Source organism: Nerophis ophidion, linkage group LG21 (assembly GCF_033978795.1).
Source record: "Nerophis ophidion isolate RoL-2023_Sa linkage group LG21, RoL_Noph_v1.0, whole genome shotgun sequence".
In the NCBI taxonomy this organism is placed as follows: domain Eukaryota; kingdom Metazoa; phylum Chordata; class Actinopteri; order Syngnathiformes; family Syngnathidae; genus Nerophis; species Nerophis ophidion.
Window position 1 is genome coordinate 14714339 of NC_084631.1, and position 22170 is coordinate 14736508.

A 22170-nucleotide genomic window follows, 5' to 3' on the forward strand; every position below is an offset into this window, starting at 1 on the left:
GCCTGCCAGGTCTGTCCGGCATCCTCCCCCACCATCGCAACCAACTCACCACCAGGTGGTGTGTGTGTGTGTGTGTGTGTGTGTATGTGTGTATGTATGTATGTATGTATATATATATATATATATATATATATATATATATATATATATATATATATATATATATATATATGTATATATGTATATATATATATATTTGTGAATGTTGTCTGTCTATCTGTGTTGGCCCTGTGATGAGGTGGCGACTTGTCCAGGGTGTACCCCGCCTTCCGCCCGATTGTAGCTAAGATAGGCGCCAGCGCCCCCCGTGACCCCGAAAGGGAATAAGCGGTAGAAAATGGATGGATGGATATATATATATGTATATATGTATATATGTATATATATGTATATATGTATATATATATATATTTATATATATATATATGTATATATGTATATATATATATATTTATATATATATATATGTATATATGTATATATATATATATATATATATATATATATATATATATATATATATATATATATATATATATATATATATATATATATATATATATATATATATAGGTGCTAAATACATTTAGCAAGCTCCATCTACTGGTTGGTTACTGCCTTAATTGACCCTATCACAAGTTGACTGTAGTGGATTATAATAAGAATATACATTACATCACATAATACAGTGCAATGTTACATTAATTAGTGAAAACTAACTAATGCACATCATGTTTGCAGATTCTGATGATAGAAGTCCGGGAGAACAGTAGCTGTTGAAATGCACACCATATTGACATAAGCACATTTTGTGGCTGTGCATGTGTTTTGACATTGCTACTTTTGTTCTGTCTCACCTCAAGGAATTTGTGCGTAGAGGATGAGGTTAACATGACACAGACAAGCCCTTTTTTTTTTTTCTCTCGTTGGTCTTTCTTTGAGTCCATGTATTCAATTTTGCACACAGTATATTAATTTTCTGCTCCAGACTCGCAGTGTTTGGATGAAGAAAAAGCAAAGGAGTCCAAGGAGCAATCAGACACCGAGGAGAAGAGGAGGACTCTCCTGGCATCTCTGGAGCGGATCGGGAGGATAGATGAGGAAGAGGAGGAAGGAGAGGAAGAATTCCATCTGCCACAACGGGAGGACGACAGTATGTTCTCCCTGAACAGGTGCATCCTGGGTGCGGTCATCCTGGTCAGCCTGGGAACCATTCTGTTCTCAGGTAAGAGCCCCTTTTGTGAGCTGTCCTCATTCAGCACATGATGGAAGTCTGCTCTTGATAAAGTGTGCTAAAATTGAGGTGTGTTGTACCTGCAGGTGTCTTCATGGACCTGGATGACGGTAGGTTTTCAGTGTGTGTGTCTTTGTGTGTGTGTGTGTGTGTGTGTGTGTGTGTGTGTGTGTGTGTGTGTGTGTGTGTGTGTGTGTGTGTGTGTGTGTGTGTGTGTGTGTTCTTGTATTTCTACCCTTCTTGAGACATCAACAAGGAAAAGTACCTTCTATATGAGGACCGCTTAACAAGTTAGGACATAAATCATGGTCCCAATGCGGAAAACCATTGCATCTAATAGAGAATGTTTCATTTGCACCCCATGTGGTGGTGAAATCTATCAAAATTAGGGTGGTCCCAAAAAAGAGGGATTTTTCACATTGACTTGTGTGTCTGTTTTAAAAGTGCTGGGCCCCCTCTGGTCAACGTATAAAAAAACAAGTGTGTGTAAAAATTTGGGCCGGGGCCCATTTTTGGAACGCGAGCATACTTAAGAGGGCCTCCAAAAAATATCTGTTTCTTTGCTCTGGTCCATATGGGCCGCGGTGGTACTCAATTGTAACACACTTTTTGACAATCACAAACAAACAGAAAAAATCTGGTGCTAAAATCACAGAGAACTTTCTTAAGCGCAAAAAATATGACTTAACTGGCGAGGCTGTATTTGCATTTCTGCTTAAATTTTATTGGCAGTTTAGTTAAAAATATCTTCATGAATAGTTGATTTATTTTAGCACAACATAATTGTGTACATGTATTTTTTTTATCAGATTACTAATTCAGTCCCAGGACCCCCTGTTGTGGAAATGTTGGAGCCCGAGGTCATAAAAGTTAAAAACCTCTGGTCTAAAAGATATTAACTCGGGCTGTCAAAAATAATAAAAAATAACTGAACAAAATATGTTATAATAAAGTTAACTCATCTGGTTATTCGCACAAGATATTGCATTAATCATGTATATATACCCAGATGAATTACATGTTTTATTTTGACTGTAAACTATTTTACCTTAACCGCATTTTGCATTTGTGTCCGAATACTGGGTGTTTTTCCTTGTTCATTTTATTTTACAACCAAGTTTTAACCTGTGATTAATGATGGTTAATCCCAATTCAAAAGTGTGATTAATTAATTTTTTTTTTTTTTTTTAATAATTCTTCTGACAACACAAAAATGAGTTGTTTGTAGTTGTTGTTAATCATGCACAGTTCAATGGAGCCTGATGATAACTGTAACTGGTGATTTAGTTTCGACTGGGGATGGACGATAAGCAAGGAATTTGATTAGCAATAATGATAAAATTAACAATATTACAACTAGTGCTGTCAAATGATTATTTTTAATATCAGATTAATCACACTTTTGAATTTAATTAATCATGCTTAATCTCAAAATTACTTGCTTGCGTGATTTAAATAAGCTTAAAAGACCCCATTCTGTTGTCAGAATGTCATACAGGAAAAATGTTTCATGTTTTACTTGAACGTACGTCTTGATGTGCTCAAAACTTGGTAACACTTTTACTTAAAGTCCAGTCAGGGAGTGTTTTGAAATGAAGTTTGCAACCATCACTACTAGCCAGAGCCACGGCTCTCATATTTGCACTGACATACAGTATATGCATTGAGCCTAACACTGATTGTACTCGAGTAAACATCTGCGATTAAGGTAAAACGAGCATATGCCGTCAAAATATATTTTGGGATGAATCTGCAATCATACATGATTAATGAAATATTTTTGGTGATTACTATTACTAGTACTATTAGCACCAATTACAACCTGTTGTCGACTTCAACCAATCTGTTTGTTCCGAAAAAATACTACTTTCTACTCTTAAAGTTTATGTCAACAAAGCCAGTGGACATTTACCAACAAAACTTAACGAGTCAGTCGAATTGTCGACATAAACGGGAGCAGTTTCCACTGTATCAGTCAAACATTCTGTTGCACATACTCAATAACCTGGATGAGAAGTTGTCCTGCTTTGCTTTTGGTATACTGTACATCCTGTAAGCAGTACTGAAGTGAAGATATGCATTTCTCTAACTATGTGTAATGCTTTTCAGACAGTGACTCCATTACCAGGGATTTTAGAGATGCCGAGGAACCAGGAAAACAGGTCAGTCAGATGCAGTCACATGTTTTTCCTTTTATCCCATATTCAGTTCCTCCGACTTCCAAAAAGGTTGATCGGCAATGGCAACTCTAAATTGGCCCTAGTTTGTGAATGTTTTTGTCTATCTGTATTGGACCTGTGAGTCACGACTTGTCCAGGGTGTGCACCGCCTTCCGCCCGAATGCAGCTGAGATAGGCTCAAGTCCCCCGCGACCCCGGGAGAGACAAGAACAGTAGTAGAAAATGGATAGATGGCTTGAGTTGTCATATTTTTTTTTACAATTAATTTTTTCTGTTATCATACACACAATTTGCCATAAGCCTCTTTAAGCCATTATATATGTTTTTAGACCTTAATGGCTGTGTTTTGAATTATTTTCATTTCAAATCATCCATCCATCCATCCATCCATCCATTTCCTACTGCTTGTCCCTTTTGGGGACGCGGGGGGTGCTGGAGCCTATCTCAGCTACAATCGGGCGGAAGGCGGGGTACACCCTGGACAAGTCGCCACCTCATCGCAGGGCCAACACAGATAGACAGACAACATTCACACAATAGGGACCAAATTTAGTGTTGCCAATCAAGAATGTCTTAATGTAGACACATAGAATCATCATACTGGTGTGATTATATGCCTCAAGTGGTAATTCAAGGCTAAGGCAAAATATAAAGATATGTTGGCATGGCCTAAAAATAGAGATACTAATAAAAGGCCATATCGCCCAGCCCTACTTCCTTAACAGGTATTTACTTACGAACAAAATCCAAGTGATTTCCTTCAAAATCCATCCATTTTTCTACCGCTTATTCTCTTTGAGGTTGCGGGGGGCGCTGGTGCCTATCTCGGCTACAATCGGGCGGAAGGCGGGGTACACCCTGGACAAGTCGCCACCTCATCGCAGGGCCAACACAGATAGACAGACAACATTCACACTAGAGATGCGCGGTTTGCGGTCACAACCGCGGGTCGGGCGGGTGACATGACGAAAAAATAGATTTTAAATAGATTCGGGCGGATAGCGGTTGAACCAATTCGGAAATATATATTTTAATAATCCCAGGAATGTAGTCTCATAAAACTTCTTCGTTTGTCTTGTCTTTATTGCACAAGATGTAATACAACCACACAACAGCTCTCATGTCTCTAATGCTTTTCCCGGGACAACTCCAACTCTCACTTCCTGTCGATAACGTCACTTCCCTATCTCTCCCGGAAGTCCCGTCCCCCAGCCAAAGTCATTGGCTAACACCCTGTAGCCAGCCGCTACATTATACATAGTTAAATGTTATGTTGAAGAGGTTCATTTAGCCTTCTGACGTGTATTTATAAATGGTTGATTTCTATAGGCTAGTAGGTAAAGTGTTGTACCTGACAACTCTTGATGGTACAATCCATACATCACGTAACAGACAACTTCACGCTAACATCACGTGACACATCTGATGAAGGCTGCAGAAGCAATGTAGCCAAAACTTGTCAGGTACAACACTTTACCTTACTAGCCTATAGAAATCAACCATTTATAAATAGTTAAATGTTGTTACCCACATACGAAAAACGAGCAGCACTCTTTGAAACAGTATGTGGGCATACTTTTATTTTGAAGTGTCTTGATTGGTCTGTCGACGGATGTAAGGAAGCTACTTCCGGGTATGGCCAACAAGGTATTTGTCATTTGTTGGTGGTATTTTACTTGGTAAAATTTTTGATCCACATGCTGTGCATGTTATTATTTTTACGTTTGTAACGTGCTTTATTTATTACAGTTTTCACGGTGAATTTGAAGGGAAAGTAAGCCTTCAAATAAATCAGTTCAGGAAAGCCATTGTGTCCGTGCTATTTGGAGGGAGTTACACTTTCTAACCTCACTAATGCCTTGCATTGTCCATATTAGATATATAACAATGGGCGGGTGGCGGGCGGGTCTGGCTTTGATGAAATGTTGGTTCCGGTGGGTGGCGGGTGGATGACGACTTTAGTGATGTGGTTGCGGATGATATAATTGCCTATCCGCGCATCTCTAATTCACACACTAGGGCCAATTTAGTGTTGCCAATCAACCTATCCCCAGGTGCATGTCTTTGGAGGTGGGAGAGAGCAGGAGTATCCGGAGGGAACCCACGCAGTCACGGGGAGAACATGCAAACTCCACACAGAAAGATCCTGAGCCCGAGATTGAACCCTGACCACTCAGGACCTTCGTATTGTGAGGCAGACACACTAACCCCTCCTCCAACGTGCTTCCCTCCTTCAAAATCATTCATGGTTCTTACCCTGTAAAGACTGTGATGGTTGGATAGAAGAAGGACATTGATGTTACCTGCACCTTATGTAACATGCATCCAGAGACTGTCTACCACCTGTTTTGGACTTGTGAAAGCACTCCATCACTATGGCAGGAATCTGTCCTTTCATCCTGGACAATATTTATGACAAATATGTTTTAAAGATGTGCAACCACTAGTATATAAGCCGTACACTGACTGCCTGAAAATTGGGTTTGTGCTTCTGCACACACTTGCTCCTCCTCCTACAAACTCTGTTGCATAGCTTGATTTAGGGCATAAAGCTATTGAACTACATCATAAAGAGGGCCACAGTTTCAAGAGCCCAAGGGCTCAGGCGCCCGTCATCGAAATGTGGATGTTTTGTTAGAAAGTGCCTTCGCAGGTTATATTTCTTTGAGACTGCGTTTTTTTAATTGCAAAGTAAACACATCGGCTTTCACACTGCACTGTCAATAAATTAATTATTCTGCCCCCACTACTCGTTTCCAGCGTGTGCAGCTAGTTAAAAGCATAAAGAAAAAGAAGCTCCACTTTTTGTTGAGAATTGATGTTCCTTCTTGTGAATAATTTTTCTTCTTTAGTTTTACTTCGTTACATTTCTTCCTTCATTTAGGTTTGTAAGACTGAAAATATAAACATAACAAAAGTATAACGTCCATTGTATATTTTACATAAATAATTTCCATTGTGTATTTTACATAAATAAAATATAAGGTTTAGTGTTAATATATTCACACAATAAACTACAAATGTTTACACATATGGAAATAACACAACATTCACACACCAAACATCGCACACATTGTATGCGACATATCACAGTCAGCGTACTCTGCCTCTATTGAGCAAATTTAGCGCTACATGTATTAAATAAGGTCATTCTCAGACAAAAAAACAATACGACCATGAATACAAAAGACATCACGAAGTCAGCAATTTTTCTTCTTGTCTGGATCAATGTGTCCGTCGCTTTAAAGGTCCACCAGAAAACAGCGACACAAGCACTAGCTTAGAGTAAAACGTTCATACTTTGTTGTCCAGTCGTTAAAAGTCAAATATATGCAATTTATTTAGATTTTTTTCCATGGTTGAATGAGTAGTCTTCTTCTACTCACCAAACTGCTGTTTCGCTGTGATACATATGCCTGCATACATGAATGTTTTCATCAAGCCTATTTGGGCTATGTTTGGCGGGCCAAATGAAAAGTTATGGTCGGCCGGAATGTGACCCGTGTCTGCCAGTTAAAAATGGCCTGCCATAAAGGTCGTAATTTGTCCTTTTTGTGTGAATAGTGTACAACTCATTCAGAGCCTTCAAAAACATCCATCCATCTAATTTGTACCGCGTTTCCCTTTCGGGGTCACGGAGTGGGGGCTGGAGCTTACCTCAGCTGCATTCGGGGGGTCGGCGGTGTACACCCTGGACAAGTCGCCACCTCATCGCAGGGCCAACACAGATAGACAGACAACATTTACACACTAGGACCAATTTCGTGTCAATTTAGGGCCAATTAACCTATCCTTCACAAACACCTTGTCCAATTTTGGATTAACATTTGCAATAAAAGTAACCGTTGTAACACTTCGATCAGGTCCAGCTCTTATTAAACACTTTGTTTTGCTTTAATTGCTTTTTTCCAACAAAAGAAACTAGAGTAACAAGCCAGATGGTCAACATGTGTCATGGTTAGGGATGAGTGCCATTCACATTTGAACCGATACAGTACTAATTCTGGTTTCTAGGAGTTGATGCTGGTATTCCACCGTACTAATTTCTGTTACTTTTGTGTGTGTTAATATTAATTGTTTTTAACACTAAAATCTATTTTTTTCATTGCAACATTTGAAAATAAGCTGATCAAGTGCAGTTGTTATATATGGTTTCATTATCACATTTCTGACTCTTATTTGCAAGTATGCCATTAAGTTGCAAGTTCAAGGGGTTAGATGGCAGTAATGTATTGTTTATGGTGGGTGGGGTTTTTTTGCACCCTAAAAAGTGTTAATACTGTGTTTATTACACACCAGCTAAAGGTGTTGAAATCGCCATGTAAATCGCTAATGCTGATCAGGTGCATGTAAATAATAAAGCCAATGTATATCAGCATCAAATTTGCGCATTTTTGTAAAAGTAGATATTTACTTGTTTCACGTTGGAGATATTTTAGAGTCTATTGCTTCTTTGGCATTGAACATTGCAACAGTAGTTTTTCTGAGTCCGTTCTCAGTAATGCTTGAGTGACCACCAAGTACCGAAGTGCGAAGACGAAGTCGGCAACCGAGCGTGACGTCATGCACAACCCATGTTACTGTTACCGTTAGATTTTACGTGAATCCGTCCATGTAGGACCGGCGGCATTCGGTCAGTGCTAAAACTGTACCAAATTCAGTACCCATCCCTGCTCATGCTTGCTCACTCGTTGACTTTCTAGAAAATGCCGCCCCCGGAGTTTCATTAGAGAATTGCATGGTGCTCGTTTAACCTCGACATAGTACTTCAAAAATGTATTTTTGTATATTTTTTATTTGAGCGTTTGTGATACTGTACACAGGGTGGCCTAGGTAAACAATTTACAAATATTAATTTAATTTACAATGATTTTTTTCCAGCATAGTCCAAAAGTGCAGATTATAATTTGTGAGAATGTCAATGTTTTGAGGAAATGTTAAATAAGTACATATTTTACTGTGAATACACAATTATAATACATGTGTGTAATAAAATGAAAACAAGAGATAATGTACACTGTGACTATATATACTGTATACAATATAATATTATATATGTATAACTTACGTATGTGGTGTGTGTGTGTTACAGGAGTGGCTTCATCCAGAAATTCCCTCATCCCCAGTAGATGCCGACAGCTCTGAGCTTCTGAGCAAAATTGCCAAAGGAAACCAGCAGATTTCTGTTCTGCAAGCCCAACTACAGGTGTGCCCACATTCTCCCTCATATTTGTGTGTCCGCACGTACAGAGTCAATATCCAATTACTAGAAATATGGTGCCTGTTCTCTTATCAATGCTAGAAAGTGGCTTTTCCCACCATAGCCAGATTCCCTATTCAACTTACGTCAACATAAGAAGATCATGAGAGCATTTTTATTATGGAGGAGACTGAGGGCAGAATAAAACAGACTACAATAATATGAAGGACTGTGGAGTATTTTACTTCAGCAGTTTCCTATTTAGTCGTGGCAAGGCAAGTAGGTACAGTGCAGTAGAAAATGGCCTTTAGTCTTGGTAGAGCTCACACTACAGTAGAATCCGCTTATTTCAACAACCCATCAATATCAACCTACTCATCAGGTCCTTTATTGTTAAAAAAAAAACTTCGCGGTTGACCACTTCAGAGCCAAAATGGTCATTTCTATGAAAAATTGTCATTTTGTGTTGACAGGTGTATTGTTAATGTTGGGTGTTTTCTTACTCTTTTCAAAAAGGTACCAGTATGCAAAACGCCAGATCCAGGCATAAGGCAGTTTAGTCTTTTCTTGGGCAAAAGCAGAAACAAAGTAACACACACCGGTGTGAGAAAAAAGGTAATAGAAACCAGTAACAAAAGAATAACCAGGGACGGGGTCGGCTTCAGCAGTCAGGCGGTACCACAATAATTGTTTAGCAATAGCAAGCAGAGGAATGTGTAAAAAATACCTGGGAACAGCAAGTGTGAAGGATATCAAACTTAGAGTGGTCAGTCACACCTGTGATCATCAGGTATTAATAGGGAGACAAATGATAATTGCAAACAGGTGCTCACAGTGGTACCATCTTCTGCCAGAAGTCAATAGTCAAAACAAATACGGGAGAAAAAAAACGATTGAGTAATCACATTGTGATAGCAGATCTTAACTTCAACATTATTTCTAAACAGTGATATCTACTGACTTGTTACACAACATTAAAATGTACACACAGGGACTTCTTGTTTAGTGCAAACTAGGCTTCAAAATAGAAGGATGGCAGTGTTAACCTGGATTTTACCACAACAACCAACAAAATACACACTTTTTTTATTATATTGTTAGCTACAGAATATAATAAGATAATATACAAACCCCGTTTCCATATGAGTTGGGAAATTGTGTTCGATGTAAATATAAACGGAATACAATGATTTGCAAATCCTTTTCAACCCATATTCAGTTGAATATGCTACAAAGACAACATATTTGATGTTCAAACTGTTGCAAATAATCATTAACTTTAGAATTTCATGTCAGCAACACATGACAAAGAAGTTGGGAAAGGTGGCAATAAATACTGATAAAGTTTAGGAATGCTCATCAAACACTTATTTGGAACATCCCACAGGTGTGCAGGCTAATTGGGAACAGGTGGGTGCCATGATTGGTTATAAAAACAGCTTCCCAAAAAATGCTCAGTCTTTCACAAGAAAAGATGGGGCGAAGTCGCCCCTTTGTCCACAACTGCATGAGCAAATAGTCAAACAGTTTAAGAATAATGTTTCTCAAGGTGCAATTGCAAGAAATTTAGGGATTTCAACATCTACGGTCCATAATATAATCAAAAGGTAAGCGGCATGGCCGGAAACCAACATTGAATGACCGTGACCTTCGATCCCTCAGACGGCACTGTATCAAAAAACCGACATCAATCTCTAAAGGATATCACCACATGGGCTCAGGAACACTTCAGAAAACCACTGTCACTAAATACAGTTGGTCGCTACATCTGTAAGTGCAGGTTAAAGCTATGCAAAGCGAAAGCCATTTATCAACAACATTCAGAAACGCCGCCAGGTTCTCTGGGCCCGAGATCATCTAAGATGGACTGATGCAAAGTGGAAAAGTGTTCTGTGGTCTGACATGTCCACATTTCAAATTGTTTTTGGAAATATTCGACATTGTGTCATCTGGACCAAAGGGGAAGCGAACCATCCAGACTGTTATCGACGCAAAGTTCAAAAGCCAGCATCTGCAATGGTATGGGGGTGCATTGATGCCCAAGGCATGGGTAACTTACACATCTGTGAAGGCACCATTAATGCTGAAAGGTACATAAAGATTTTGGAACAACATATGCTGCCATCTAAGCGCCATCTTTTTCATGGACGCCCCTGCTTATTTCAGCAAGACAATGCTAAGCCACATTCAGTACGTGTTACAACAGTGTGGCTTCGTAAAAAAAGACTGGGTACTTTCCTGGCCCGCCTGCAGTCCAGACCTGTTTCCCATCGAAAATGTGTGGCGCATTATGAAGCGTAAAATACGACAGCAGAGACCCCGGACTGTTGAACGACTGTAACTCTACATAAAACAACAATGGGAAATAATTCCACTTTTAAAGTTTCAACAATTAATTTCCTCAGTTCCCGAATGTTTATTGAGTTTTGTTAAAAGAAAAGGTGATGTAACACAGTGGTGAACATGCCCTTTCCCAACTACTTTGGCACGTGTTGCAGTCATGAAATTCTAAGTTAATTATTATTTGCAAAAAAAAAAAAAAGAAAAATTTTGAGTTGGAACCTCAAATATTTTGTCTTTGTAGTGCATTTAATTGAATATGGATTGAAAAGGATTTGCAAATCATTGTATTCCGTTTATATTTACATCTAACCCAATTTCCCAACTCTTATGGAAACGGGGTTTGTATCAGTATATATTATATACTGTATATCTAATACGTAAATATTACATATATGTCATATTTTATGTTGCTACTGTGGTATATTTTTAGTCTACTTAATAACTGCATTATCCTTTCCATCCTTACCCTTTCCATCCTTTGTAACTGAGCTACTGTGTGGAACAATTTCCCTTGTGGATCAATAAAGTTTGTCTAAGTCTAAGTTTCTTATATCTTACCACCCTGCGCTAAAATGTTCTTCATTCATTACTATTTATTTTATTTCCTTATTCTTGCCTTATCTCGCTTTTCTGTCTCATGCAGGTGCAGAAAGAAGAGCTGAATGCGGCAAAGGGTCAAGCGGCGAAGGGAGAATCGCAGCGTCTGCGCTGGGAGGAGGAAAACAGCAGGTTGAAGTCAGAGATGGCGTCCCTCCCTCTCCTTCAGAAGGAGAACGACAAGATGAAGCGAGAGCTGGAGACGCTGTCGACCCTTCAGAAAGAACTTGAGACCCTCAGGACAACTGTCAGCGAGTGGAAACGCACAGGTGCGAAGAGGCAGTATATCAGGGGTGTCCAAACTTTTTCCACTAAGGGCCGTACACTGAAAAATTAAAGCTTGCGGGGGCCATTTTTATATTTTAACTTTTAAGGCTCCCCCAGAAGGGTCTCAGTCAAAACCCCGATAAAAATAGGGGTAACACTTCACTATGGGGAACATATTCACCATTAATGAGTTGCTTTTTAACATGCAAATTAGTAAAATATTGGATCTTAATTAGTCATTATTAAGTACTTATTAATGCCTTATTCTGCATGGCCTTATTATACAACCGGTAACACTTTAGTACAGGGAACATATTCACCATTACTAACCCTAACCAAATAACTCTAAATTAGGTCTTGTTACTTACAATATGTTCCCCTAGTGTCCAAAAAACTCTTAATTAAGTCTTTTTTACTTACAATATGTTCCCCATAATAAAGTGTTGCCAAAATAAGTCCTAAATTATTATTTTTAATTAATATTCATTGGTTAAATCTCTACATCAGGGGTGCAAATTATGTCGATTGCAAGCTACCAGTCGATCGCGTAGGGTTTGTCAGTCGATCGCCAGCCAGGCATTAAAAATATATACTAAAGCATTAGCAATCATTAATCTTCACCAAGACGTCACTTAATTGACATTTACGGCTCCCGGGGTCTTGTGAGATGACGCTCGCTGCTGCGAGATCATTATTGAGAAAAAATGACTGACAGGAAGGCGAGATACACTTTTCATTTCAACAGACTCACGCGCCGTACCTGCTGTCAAAAGCCTAAAGAACGACTGCACAGTCCTGTCCTCACAATAAAAGCGCTGCTTTATCCTGCCTGTGCTAACAAAATAAGAGTCTCAGAAAGCTAGCGTGCACAAGTTAGGAAGCTACAGAGTTTTCCGCCAATGTATTTCTTGTAAAGTGTATAAAAAGGAGTATGGAAGCTGGACAAATAAGATGCCAAAAACCAACCACTTTCATATGGTATTGGACGGAAAGGAATTAAACATGCTTGTATAATCATTACCTTGAACTTGTTAACAAAAAGTTCCCTTATTATATATATGAATGAGGTATATCCCTTCTTCTTGGTCAATTAAAGGGGAACATTATCACAATTTCTGAAGGGTTAAATTAATAAAAATCAGTTCCCAGTGGCTTATTTTATGTTTTGAAGTTTTTCCCTAAATTTTACCCATCACGCAATATCCCGAAAAACGGCTTCAAAGTGCCTGATTTTAACCGTCGTTATATCCCCCCGTCTATTATCCTGTGACGTCACAGCATGAAGCCACCAGAAACAAACATGGCGGATAGCACAGAAAGGTATAGCATAGTAGCTCGGATTCATACTCGAATTTCAGCGGCGCAAGCGATTCAACAGATTACGCATGTATTGAAACGGATGGTTGGAGTATGGAGGCAGGTAGCGAAAACAAAATTGAAGAAGAAACTGAAGCTATTGAGCCATATCACGACAGACAGCGGCACGGGAAGAAGCGCGGACGAATTCGGCGATTGCCTTCTAATCAACGATTGGTATGTGTTTGTTTGGCATTAAATGTGGGTGGAGGGAAAGGCTGGATGCATTATTATACACCCTAAAAGTAGAATATTTGATGTGACAGTTTAAAACAAATCCCACTAAAATTCTTAGGGATTTTAAATGTCATAAACATGTTAAAAAAGTCACAAATATATTTACTTATTTTTTACTTTCAACACCTAAGTCTGTAGATCAGGGATGCCCAAATTTGGCCCGTCGTGTCTTTTTTCTTTTGGCCCGCCTAAGGGTGGCTACCAAATGTAATACATATTTTCACTGAGCCCTTTAAGTTGCCCAATCACTGTCTGCAAGACTACACTGTAAAAAATTTGTAGATTTTACTTAATTTGGCAAGCCAGTCGCCAGAAATAAAATTTTTCCATTTACATTAATGCGCTGTTAAAAAAATCAGCAGATTTTACATTAATAATGTAGCAGCACAGTGGCCAAAAAAGTCAGTAGTAGTCTTTGGGATTGACTAGATTTATCTGTAAAGAAATGTCAGCTCAGTCACCAGAGTTTGTACGCGAAAATAGCAGTGGATTTTATTTTAAAAGTAATTTGGTGTAAAAACCACTCTACAGTTTCTGGTAAAATTCTGGTGACAGCTACCGAAAAATCTTTGCATATATATATATATTTTTTTACAGGCGAACTAGTTGCGTTTGAATTTGAGACTCCTAATCTCTGGAGAAGTTGTGATTTTTTGCATGGTCGCCATGGTTCGCCCACGTCTTGTCATAAAAACCTAAATACTCTTATCTGTTTGGGTGAAGTTTGAAAGTGATTGGGAGAAAAATCTAGGAGGAACTGGCTACAGAACAACACAGGAAAAAAAAAAATACTTTTTTAATATTTTGAGTTCAAAACTGTACATACAACATGCAGAGTTGCAAGTCGACTGAATTAGGCACACAACTGCATGACAATCTCTACTACCTTATATTTATTCTTCATATGGGGATTTCAGGCTAATTTCCCCACTCGTGGTTCTGTTACATGACAAAAATTGCTCTTTGGCCCTTGGAGGGAAAATGTTTGTGCACCCTAGCTCTAGATGATGTTCCAGCCGACCATTATATTGAATTTTTTTGTTTGTTAGTTTTATGCTCTTTTTCTCAAAGCAAACTTTTTTTTAAGTAGCAAAAACATAAAATATGCAACGTTTTCACCCAAAAATATTTATTGTGAAGTACCTTATTTTCCGGACACTAAAGCGCACTTTTTTTCTCAATACTCGACAGTGCGCCTTATAACCACGCCGAATGTATGGAATAACTATGGTTTGCTTACAGACTTCAAAGCAATTTATTATGTACATGGTGTAATGATAAGTGTGATCAGTAGATGGCAGTCAAACATAATATATACGTGTAGACTGCACTAAAATGGCAATATGACTCAAGTAAAAACAACACCAACATTTTATATGTTCCATTGAAAATATAAAACAATACACACGGCGCTCAAAAATCTATCAACATATTTTAGTACGACTTTGGTAAGCTATGAAGCCGCACCGCTTGATGGATTATAATACCAGTATTATTATGGTATACAGTGTGTATAAGGTAAGACATATCATCTGGCATTTTGTTTCGCAATATTTTGCAAAAGCAAGTTTTCTTACCTTCTGGTACCTGAAAAATTGCGCTTGTCCGCGCTGATGCTGTCGTCGTTAAGTTCCTTCTTTTTCCTCTATCTTCTTGTTGTGTGACATTCTTCTCCGCTGTTGCCATTTTTGATACAAAGTAGTGTAAAATTCTTACTTATATCCGTCAGTAAACTCGTCATTAAAATGTTAAAACATACCGGTATAGTGAGTTTACATTATTAACCCAAGGAACTTTAGTTATTAGAGTTTCAGTCGGACGTTTTTTCACAGCACACATTTCCGGTGTTGTTGTTTCCGGATGAGGAGAGTCTGGTCCATTATTGATTTAAGTAAAGTCTGAATGTCATTAAAAAAGTTAGCGCCATCTTTTGACACTTCTTCCACTCCCGTCCTTGCACGCTACACAGCTACAACAAAGATGAGGGGGAGGAGATGCTGTCGAAGGTGAGCCACGTAAATAAGACAAAACAACGCATCCTGAAGCGACCGTCAGAAAGCGGCTTGAAGGTGATCGGTAAAACATAATCTATGCAACATTGTGACCAAAGAACCACCATTACATGTTATGTAGACCACAAAGAAGTGTTTTACATTTAGAAAAAATAGAAATAGTATGACTCCTTTACTGCGATGAAGTGGCGACCCCAAAGGGAATAAGTGGTAGGAAAAATTGGATGGATGGATGACTCATTTAATGCGCCCTATAGTCCGGTGCATATAATATATGAAAAAAGACATAAAAAATATACCATTCATCGGCTGTGTGCTTTATAATCCGGTGTGTCCTAAAGTCCGGAAAATACGGTAATTGGAGCCTCAATTAGATCAATAATTCATAACATTGTTTTAATTATTTTTGGAGTAATGAAAATAAATAAAAAAAATAGCTGCATAGCAGCTTTGTGTTATCAGAGTCAACATTGCAATACATTTCATACATTCCACTTTAAAAAAACAAAAAAAATGTTAATAGTTTATTTTTAAAAATGCCGCAGAACTGCTGAAAAATAGCTAGGGCCTACAATTGGCCCCCGAGCTGCACTTTGGACACCCCTGCACTAGAAAAAGTTAATTGTTTTATATTGTCAGCTTCTTCGTGGGTTCCCTCCGGGTACTCCGGCTTCCTCCCACTTCCAAAGACATGCACCTGGGGATAGGTTGATTGACAACACTAAATTGGCCCTAGTGTGTGAATGTGAGTGTGAATGTTGTCTGTCTCTCTGTGTTGGCCCTGCGATGAGGTGGCGACTTGTCAAGGGTGTACCACGCCTTCCGCCCGAATGCAGTTGGATAGGCCCCAGCGACCCCAAAAGGGAATAAGCGGTAGAAAATGGATGGATGGATGTCTGCTTCTTCCCTGATTTTATTTTTATTTTTTTCACCAACAGTGCCCTCAAGTGGTCATCTAGCAGACGCACAACAGGCGGCATCTCCTAAACACGGGAAAGAACACAAAGAGACGTTTCAGAGGAAGGATAAACACGACCGGGGAGAGAAAAAAGAGTGGAAGGAGAGCAAAAAGTCAGAATGGAAAGAAGGTGAGAGACATGAGCGCAAGGAGGCAAAAGGTGTGAAACGTGAGCAAGACAAGGTGAAGAAAGGGGAAGGACAGCCTGAGAGAAAGAATGAGGAGAAAGAGCGGAAGAAGGAGAAAGTGAGCCGAGGAGACGAGGGACAGATGTGGAAGGAGAGAGGTGAGAAGACGGAGAGGAAGGGGAAGGAATGGAAGGAGGACAAAGAGTGGAAGAAGGACAAGCATGAGAAGAAAACGAAGGAGTGGAGAGGAGGAAAAGCTGAAGAAGAGAGTCACAAGATGAAGGACAAGTGGAACGGGGGAAAGAAAGTGAAGGATGGCTTTGAGGAACATGGCAAGGAAAAATGGGAGAGAAGCGAGAAGAAGAAGAAGGATGGGAACTGGATGAATAAAAACCCAAAAGAGGAGAGGAAACATTGTGAGGATTCCAAAAAACAAGAAAAAGAGAAGGATGAGTGGAAGAATCAGAACAGGAAAGGTGATCCGCATTCCATGAAGGCAATGAAAAAAGGGAGGAGGAAAGAGGACAGCGGAGAGTGGAGAGAAGATCCCACACATGGAGATGTGCACACAGTCACTGGTTACCACCGTCAGCACCAGAAGGAGCACCTGTGGACATCACCGCTCCTCCATCAGGACCAGGCGGACTACTGGACCCAGCAGAGGAACCGCCTCCACAGGAAACCCAAAGCCCCCGAGCACTGCCCCTCCCCGGAGGCCTGCGCCCAGGCGGAGGGCCTGCGCCCTGTCCCCTTTGCCCAGTTCCAGACCCTCCTCCAGGCCTACCTGGACAAGGCGGAGCAGGCCGGCGTGGACTCCTCCCAGAGAGAGGCCCTCCAGAAGCTCGCCGCCGAGTTCTTCCGGGACGGCGTTTTCGTGCACGAGCGGGCCAACTTCCGTCGCTTCGTCAAGGACGTGGCCGACATTCTTGAAGACATGGTGGAAGAGGACGACGAGGACGAAGAGGACGGCGCGCTGGAGGACGAGATGGAGGCGTTCGGAAGGGAAGCGGTGGAGAGGTTCCTAGCGGCGGGGGGGGAGACACACAAAGGCGAGGGGAAGAAGGAGAGCGGGCGAGCGAGCGGCTGATAGAGAAAGTTCTAAGATGGAACATTGGGGAACATTTCATTTCATTTAGTGCCTATGTTTTGATTGCATAACCAGGCAAATGTTCCGCATATCAAGAAGGAACGTACTGTACTGTGCTGTGCGGGAACCTTATTATTGACACCATTCTGTTGGTTTCCATGGTGATGTTTCATTGGCGGGAAATAGTGCTTTTTCTTTTTTATTAAGTAAGAAGTCCTCTAGGAATATTTGTACATACTTGCATTTGATTTTTAAGTTAAACACAAAAGGTAACTTTTTTTTTTGCTCATTTTGGCATTTCATAGGAAGGCACATAAAATACTTTTATAAGCTTGTTTGTAGCGTTTCAGTTACATAATCCTACACTTAAGTGTTGTCAAGTTTGTGTGTTATTATTGAACATATTGACAAATGTTTAGTGTTTACTTTTGCTTATTTTCAGCATGGAAACTTTCATTCTGTTAGAATGTTGATATTGTCACTTGTGTTGTTGCCATGGCAGTGGTTTAATAAAGTTGGGCACCCTACACTCACGAGTCATCCTTTTTTATAACAACTACACTCGGTGGTGATAAACTATTTCAGAAAGTGTGTCAAATGTTGTATTTGATACTTCTAACCTGTTGGAAAGGTTGAGCAGCTGCGTCATTTGCCTTCTCTTTGTAAAGAATTGTCTCAAATCAACTTATATATATCAATATGATATTAATACTGTGGTGAGACGGAGCCGACGAGCCGACAGCAGAATAGGACAGACAGCGGTCCTACCCGAGATGGCGGCCAGGAGGCGGAGCATGCGGCGGAGTGGAGAGGCGGGGCGCACTTCGAGCGACGCTGCAGCAATCCGAGTCAGGTGCGTAAACGACACACCTGCTCTCAATCCCTGCATCTTCTGCTGCAGCATAAAAAAGGAGAAGGAGGAGCAATCGTGGCAGAAGTAGGAGAAGGAACAACCGACAACGAGAGCGACCCGAGAGAGATGAGCCCCCACGGAAGACGCAGCCACCGGCAACCGAAAGGCGCACCGAGACGAGCAGGAAAGAGGAGGTCGTGCTAGAATTTGGCGCGATCTGGAGACCTGTCACAGTGCGGGTTACATGGACCATCGATGCAACACACATTGTAGCAGGTTTGACTCTTGTTTATTCTTTCAATAGACATGCTTTGGTTCCAGCCGATCGCGCCAATTTCTAGCACGACCTCCTTTCCTGCTCGTCTCGGCGCGCCTTTCGGTGGCCGGTGGCTGGTGACTGCGTCTTCCGCAAGGGCTCATCTCTCTCCGGGTCGCTCTCGTCGTCTTCGTCGTTGGTTGTTCCTTCTTCTTCTGCCTCGATTGCTCCTCCTTCTCCCCTTTTATGCTGCAGCAGAAGATGCAGGGAATGAGAGCAGGTGTGTCGTTTACGCACCTGACTCGGATTGCTGCAGTGTCGCTTCAAGTGCGCCCCGCCTCTCCGCTCCGCTGCATGCTCCGCCTCCTGGCTGCCATCTCAGGTAGGACCGCTCTCTGTCCTATCCTGCTATCTGCTTGTCGGCTTCGTCTCTCCACAAATACATATGCATATATTCATAAATAATACAAATGTGACATACAAATAAATCAAGAATTTGTGTATTTGTAAATATATTTTTGAGATTTAAATATAAATATGCTGGATTTTGTATTGAATTTGCATATGTGGATCGCTTTTTTGCTTTTGTGTCGATGAGACATACCTCCCACAAACCAGATGCATAAAAAAATGTGACCTACACACTGAACAACCAGCAGAGGGCACTGCAGCCAGAGCGGTCTGGGTCACAGAGCAGTATATGCATTATATGCAAAATTCCCAGAGTTCTCTGCACAAAAACAATCCACGTCTTTATAGAGAGAATGCACAATGGCCCTGAGATAGCTAACATTAGCGTTGTATTAGCTAATGCTAATGTATCCAGTTAATCTGAAAGAATGTGCTCAGTGCTTATTTTATTGTATCAATGTTGTTTAATGACCTTGTCCCGATGTAGATACTGATCTCTTATCAGTCTGCAGTGCCCTCTGCTGGTTCTTCAGGGGAGTGTGTAACTCCACATTTATTTGGTTTGTGGTAGGAATGTCACATCGACACAAAAGAAAAAAGCCATCTACATATGCAAATTCAATACAAATGCGAATACAAAATCAGGCATATTTATACTAAAATCTCAAAAATATACTTACAAATACATGTTTATTTATACAAATTCTTGATTTATTTGTATGTCACATTTTTCTATTTATAAATTGTATTTGTATATATTTTCAAATCTCAAAAATATATTTACAAATACGCGTTTATTCAAATTATTTATTCATTTTGTTTCACAATTGTATATTTATTAATATATGCTTATGTATTAATATCATATTGACATATACAGGTTGATGTGAGACAATTCTACTTCCATATATACCAGGGGTGTCAAACTCATTTTAGATCGGGGGCCACATGGAGAAAAATCTACTCGTAAGTGGGCTGGAGTGGTAAAATCACAGCAGGATAACCTAAAAATAAAGATGACTACAGATTGTTTTCTTTGTTAAAAACAGAATAAGCACAATCTGAAAATGTACAAATTATGTTTTTTTACTCTTGCATGTTGCAGTTAATAGTATTCTGTCTTTATTTGTCGTTATTTATACTTTCTGAATAAATTACGTGATAATGTTCATCAGTCAACTCCATCCATCCATTTTCCTACCGCTTATTCCCTTTTGGGGTTGCGGGGGGCACTGGCGCCTATCTCAGCTACAATCGGGCGGAAGGCGGGGTACACCCTGGACAAGTCGCCACCTCATCGCAGGGCCAACACATAGACAACATTCACACTCACATTCACACACTAGGGACCATTTAGTGTTGCCAATCAACCTATCCCCAGGTGCATGTCTTTGGAAGTGGGAGGAAGCCGGAGTACCCGGAGGGAACCCACGCATTCACGGGCAGAACATGCAAACTCATTGGTGTTAATTTTCGATCCATCAGGATAAAAAAATATAATATCAAAATCAAACTACAGGATGTTATTTGTTTAGTTTGCTCATTTTCCTCGACTGGTGCACTAACATATTGTGGTTTATTTTGTAGCATAATCTACAAAGATACAAACAATTGATATTGTGACATCTAGCGGACACATTTAGAACTGTTTACTTCATTTAAAAATTCTGGCTCATTTATATACTTAGCAAACTCAACCTGTTCGGGGGCCATACGTTTGACTCCCCTGATATACACTGTACGTCTTTTATCCTCAATAACATACAGTTGTGATCAAAATTATTCAACCCCCACACAATTTTGGTGTTTTAGCAAGTTGGACATGAGGTTGGGTTGAATAATTTTGTCAATGAAATATTGAGAAAAAATTCCTTTTTTGTTATTTTGTAAAATACAGTGTTACAATTTAAGTTGCATTTGTCTATTTGACACATCTCTATTTGATATGACTATAAACAAAATACGGAATAGATGTCCAACTTGCTAAAACACCAAAATTGTGTGGGGGTTGAATAATTTTGATCACAACTGTATATCCTAACATCCAATCAGCTTTCACCTTATTAAATCAGTTTGATGAAAAAAGTGTCATCCAATCACGCGCTTCCTCATTCCTTATGTGGCTGCGCTGTATCGGAAGTACTCTGTGCACTGGTTTCCAGGTTAGGAGGTAGCATCATCATTAGCAACACGGCTAATGCTAATAAATGTCAAAAGGTAGGACTCACATTTTTTTGTTTTTGAAAAGTAGTTGGTTTTACATCATTTTCAAGCCTATTGTAGTTCTCTTTTTAGCTGTCTATGGAGAAATAATTTGGGCATATTTAGTCTTTATTTGTATATGTATATTTGGGGATATAATAAGCTGACCATATTGTGAAATCCTAAAAAGAAGACACATATATGCGTGCCGAGGCCGGGATGAGGAAAAAAATCGTTTTATAAATAATATATTTATTTAAGTAAAGCATTTTTTTCTCCTCTGTTGACAGCAGTGTTGGCGCTAGGAATTTTCAAAATGGGGTCCATTTATTTATTTTCTATTTCACTTTTGTTATGTTTTTGTTTGTTTTAATAGTATTTTTAGAATGTGCCGCATTAGCTGTGGGCTGCAATTGTCCTCTGGGGCACACTTTTGACACAAAAATTAAATCTGATAAATGTATCGATAAAAAGCAGACGCATGCGCTCTCTGTCCCTCCCCCTCCCTCACGAATGCTGCTGCGCACGCAATTTGTTTTGTTTTTAACCTTCTTAACACTGAACGTACATTGAAAATACACGTAACCATAACTCGAGGTGCTGGACATTTTGGGCGACAGGGGAGCTCCGCCCGGGCGGCCCAGCAGGGGAGGGGAGGGTTTGGGCCTGGTGAGGGGAGGAGGTGCGGTCGAGACCTAGCTGGGTCGCTGCTAGCATGCTAGGCTAGGTCATAGACCAGGGGTCGGCAACCCAAAATGTTGAAAGAGCTATAAAAATACAAAAACAAATATGTCTGGAGCCGCAAAAAATTTAAAGCCATATTACATACAGATAGTGTGACATGAGACA

The 22170-nt window shown here is 39.9% G+C and overlaps 1 protein-coding gene across 1 annotated transcript in view; it reads left to right on the plus strand.

Annotated features, from left to right (window-relative positions):
* Positions 1-18126, plus strand: part of pbxip1b (pre-B-cell leukemia homeobox interacting protein 1b) — a 43931-nt gene extending 25805 nt beyond the window's left edge. The window contains exons 6-11 of the mRNA XM_061881986.1: positions 989-1225; positions 1321-1344; positions 3344-3396; positions 8507-8620; positions 11601-11823; positions 16365-18126. Coding sequence (XP_061737970.1) covers positions 989-1225; positions 1321-1344; positions 3344-3396; positions 8507-8620; positions 11601-11823; positions 16365-17599 — 1886 coding nt within the window. The 3' untranslated portion in view covers positions 17600-18126. The remainder of the gene's footprint in view (positions 1-988; positions 1226-1320; positions 1345-3343; positions 3397-8506; positions 8621-11600; positions 11824-16364) is intronic.
* Positions 18127-22170: the final 4044 nt, after the last annotated feature.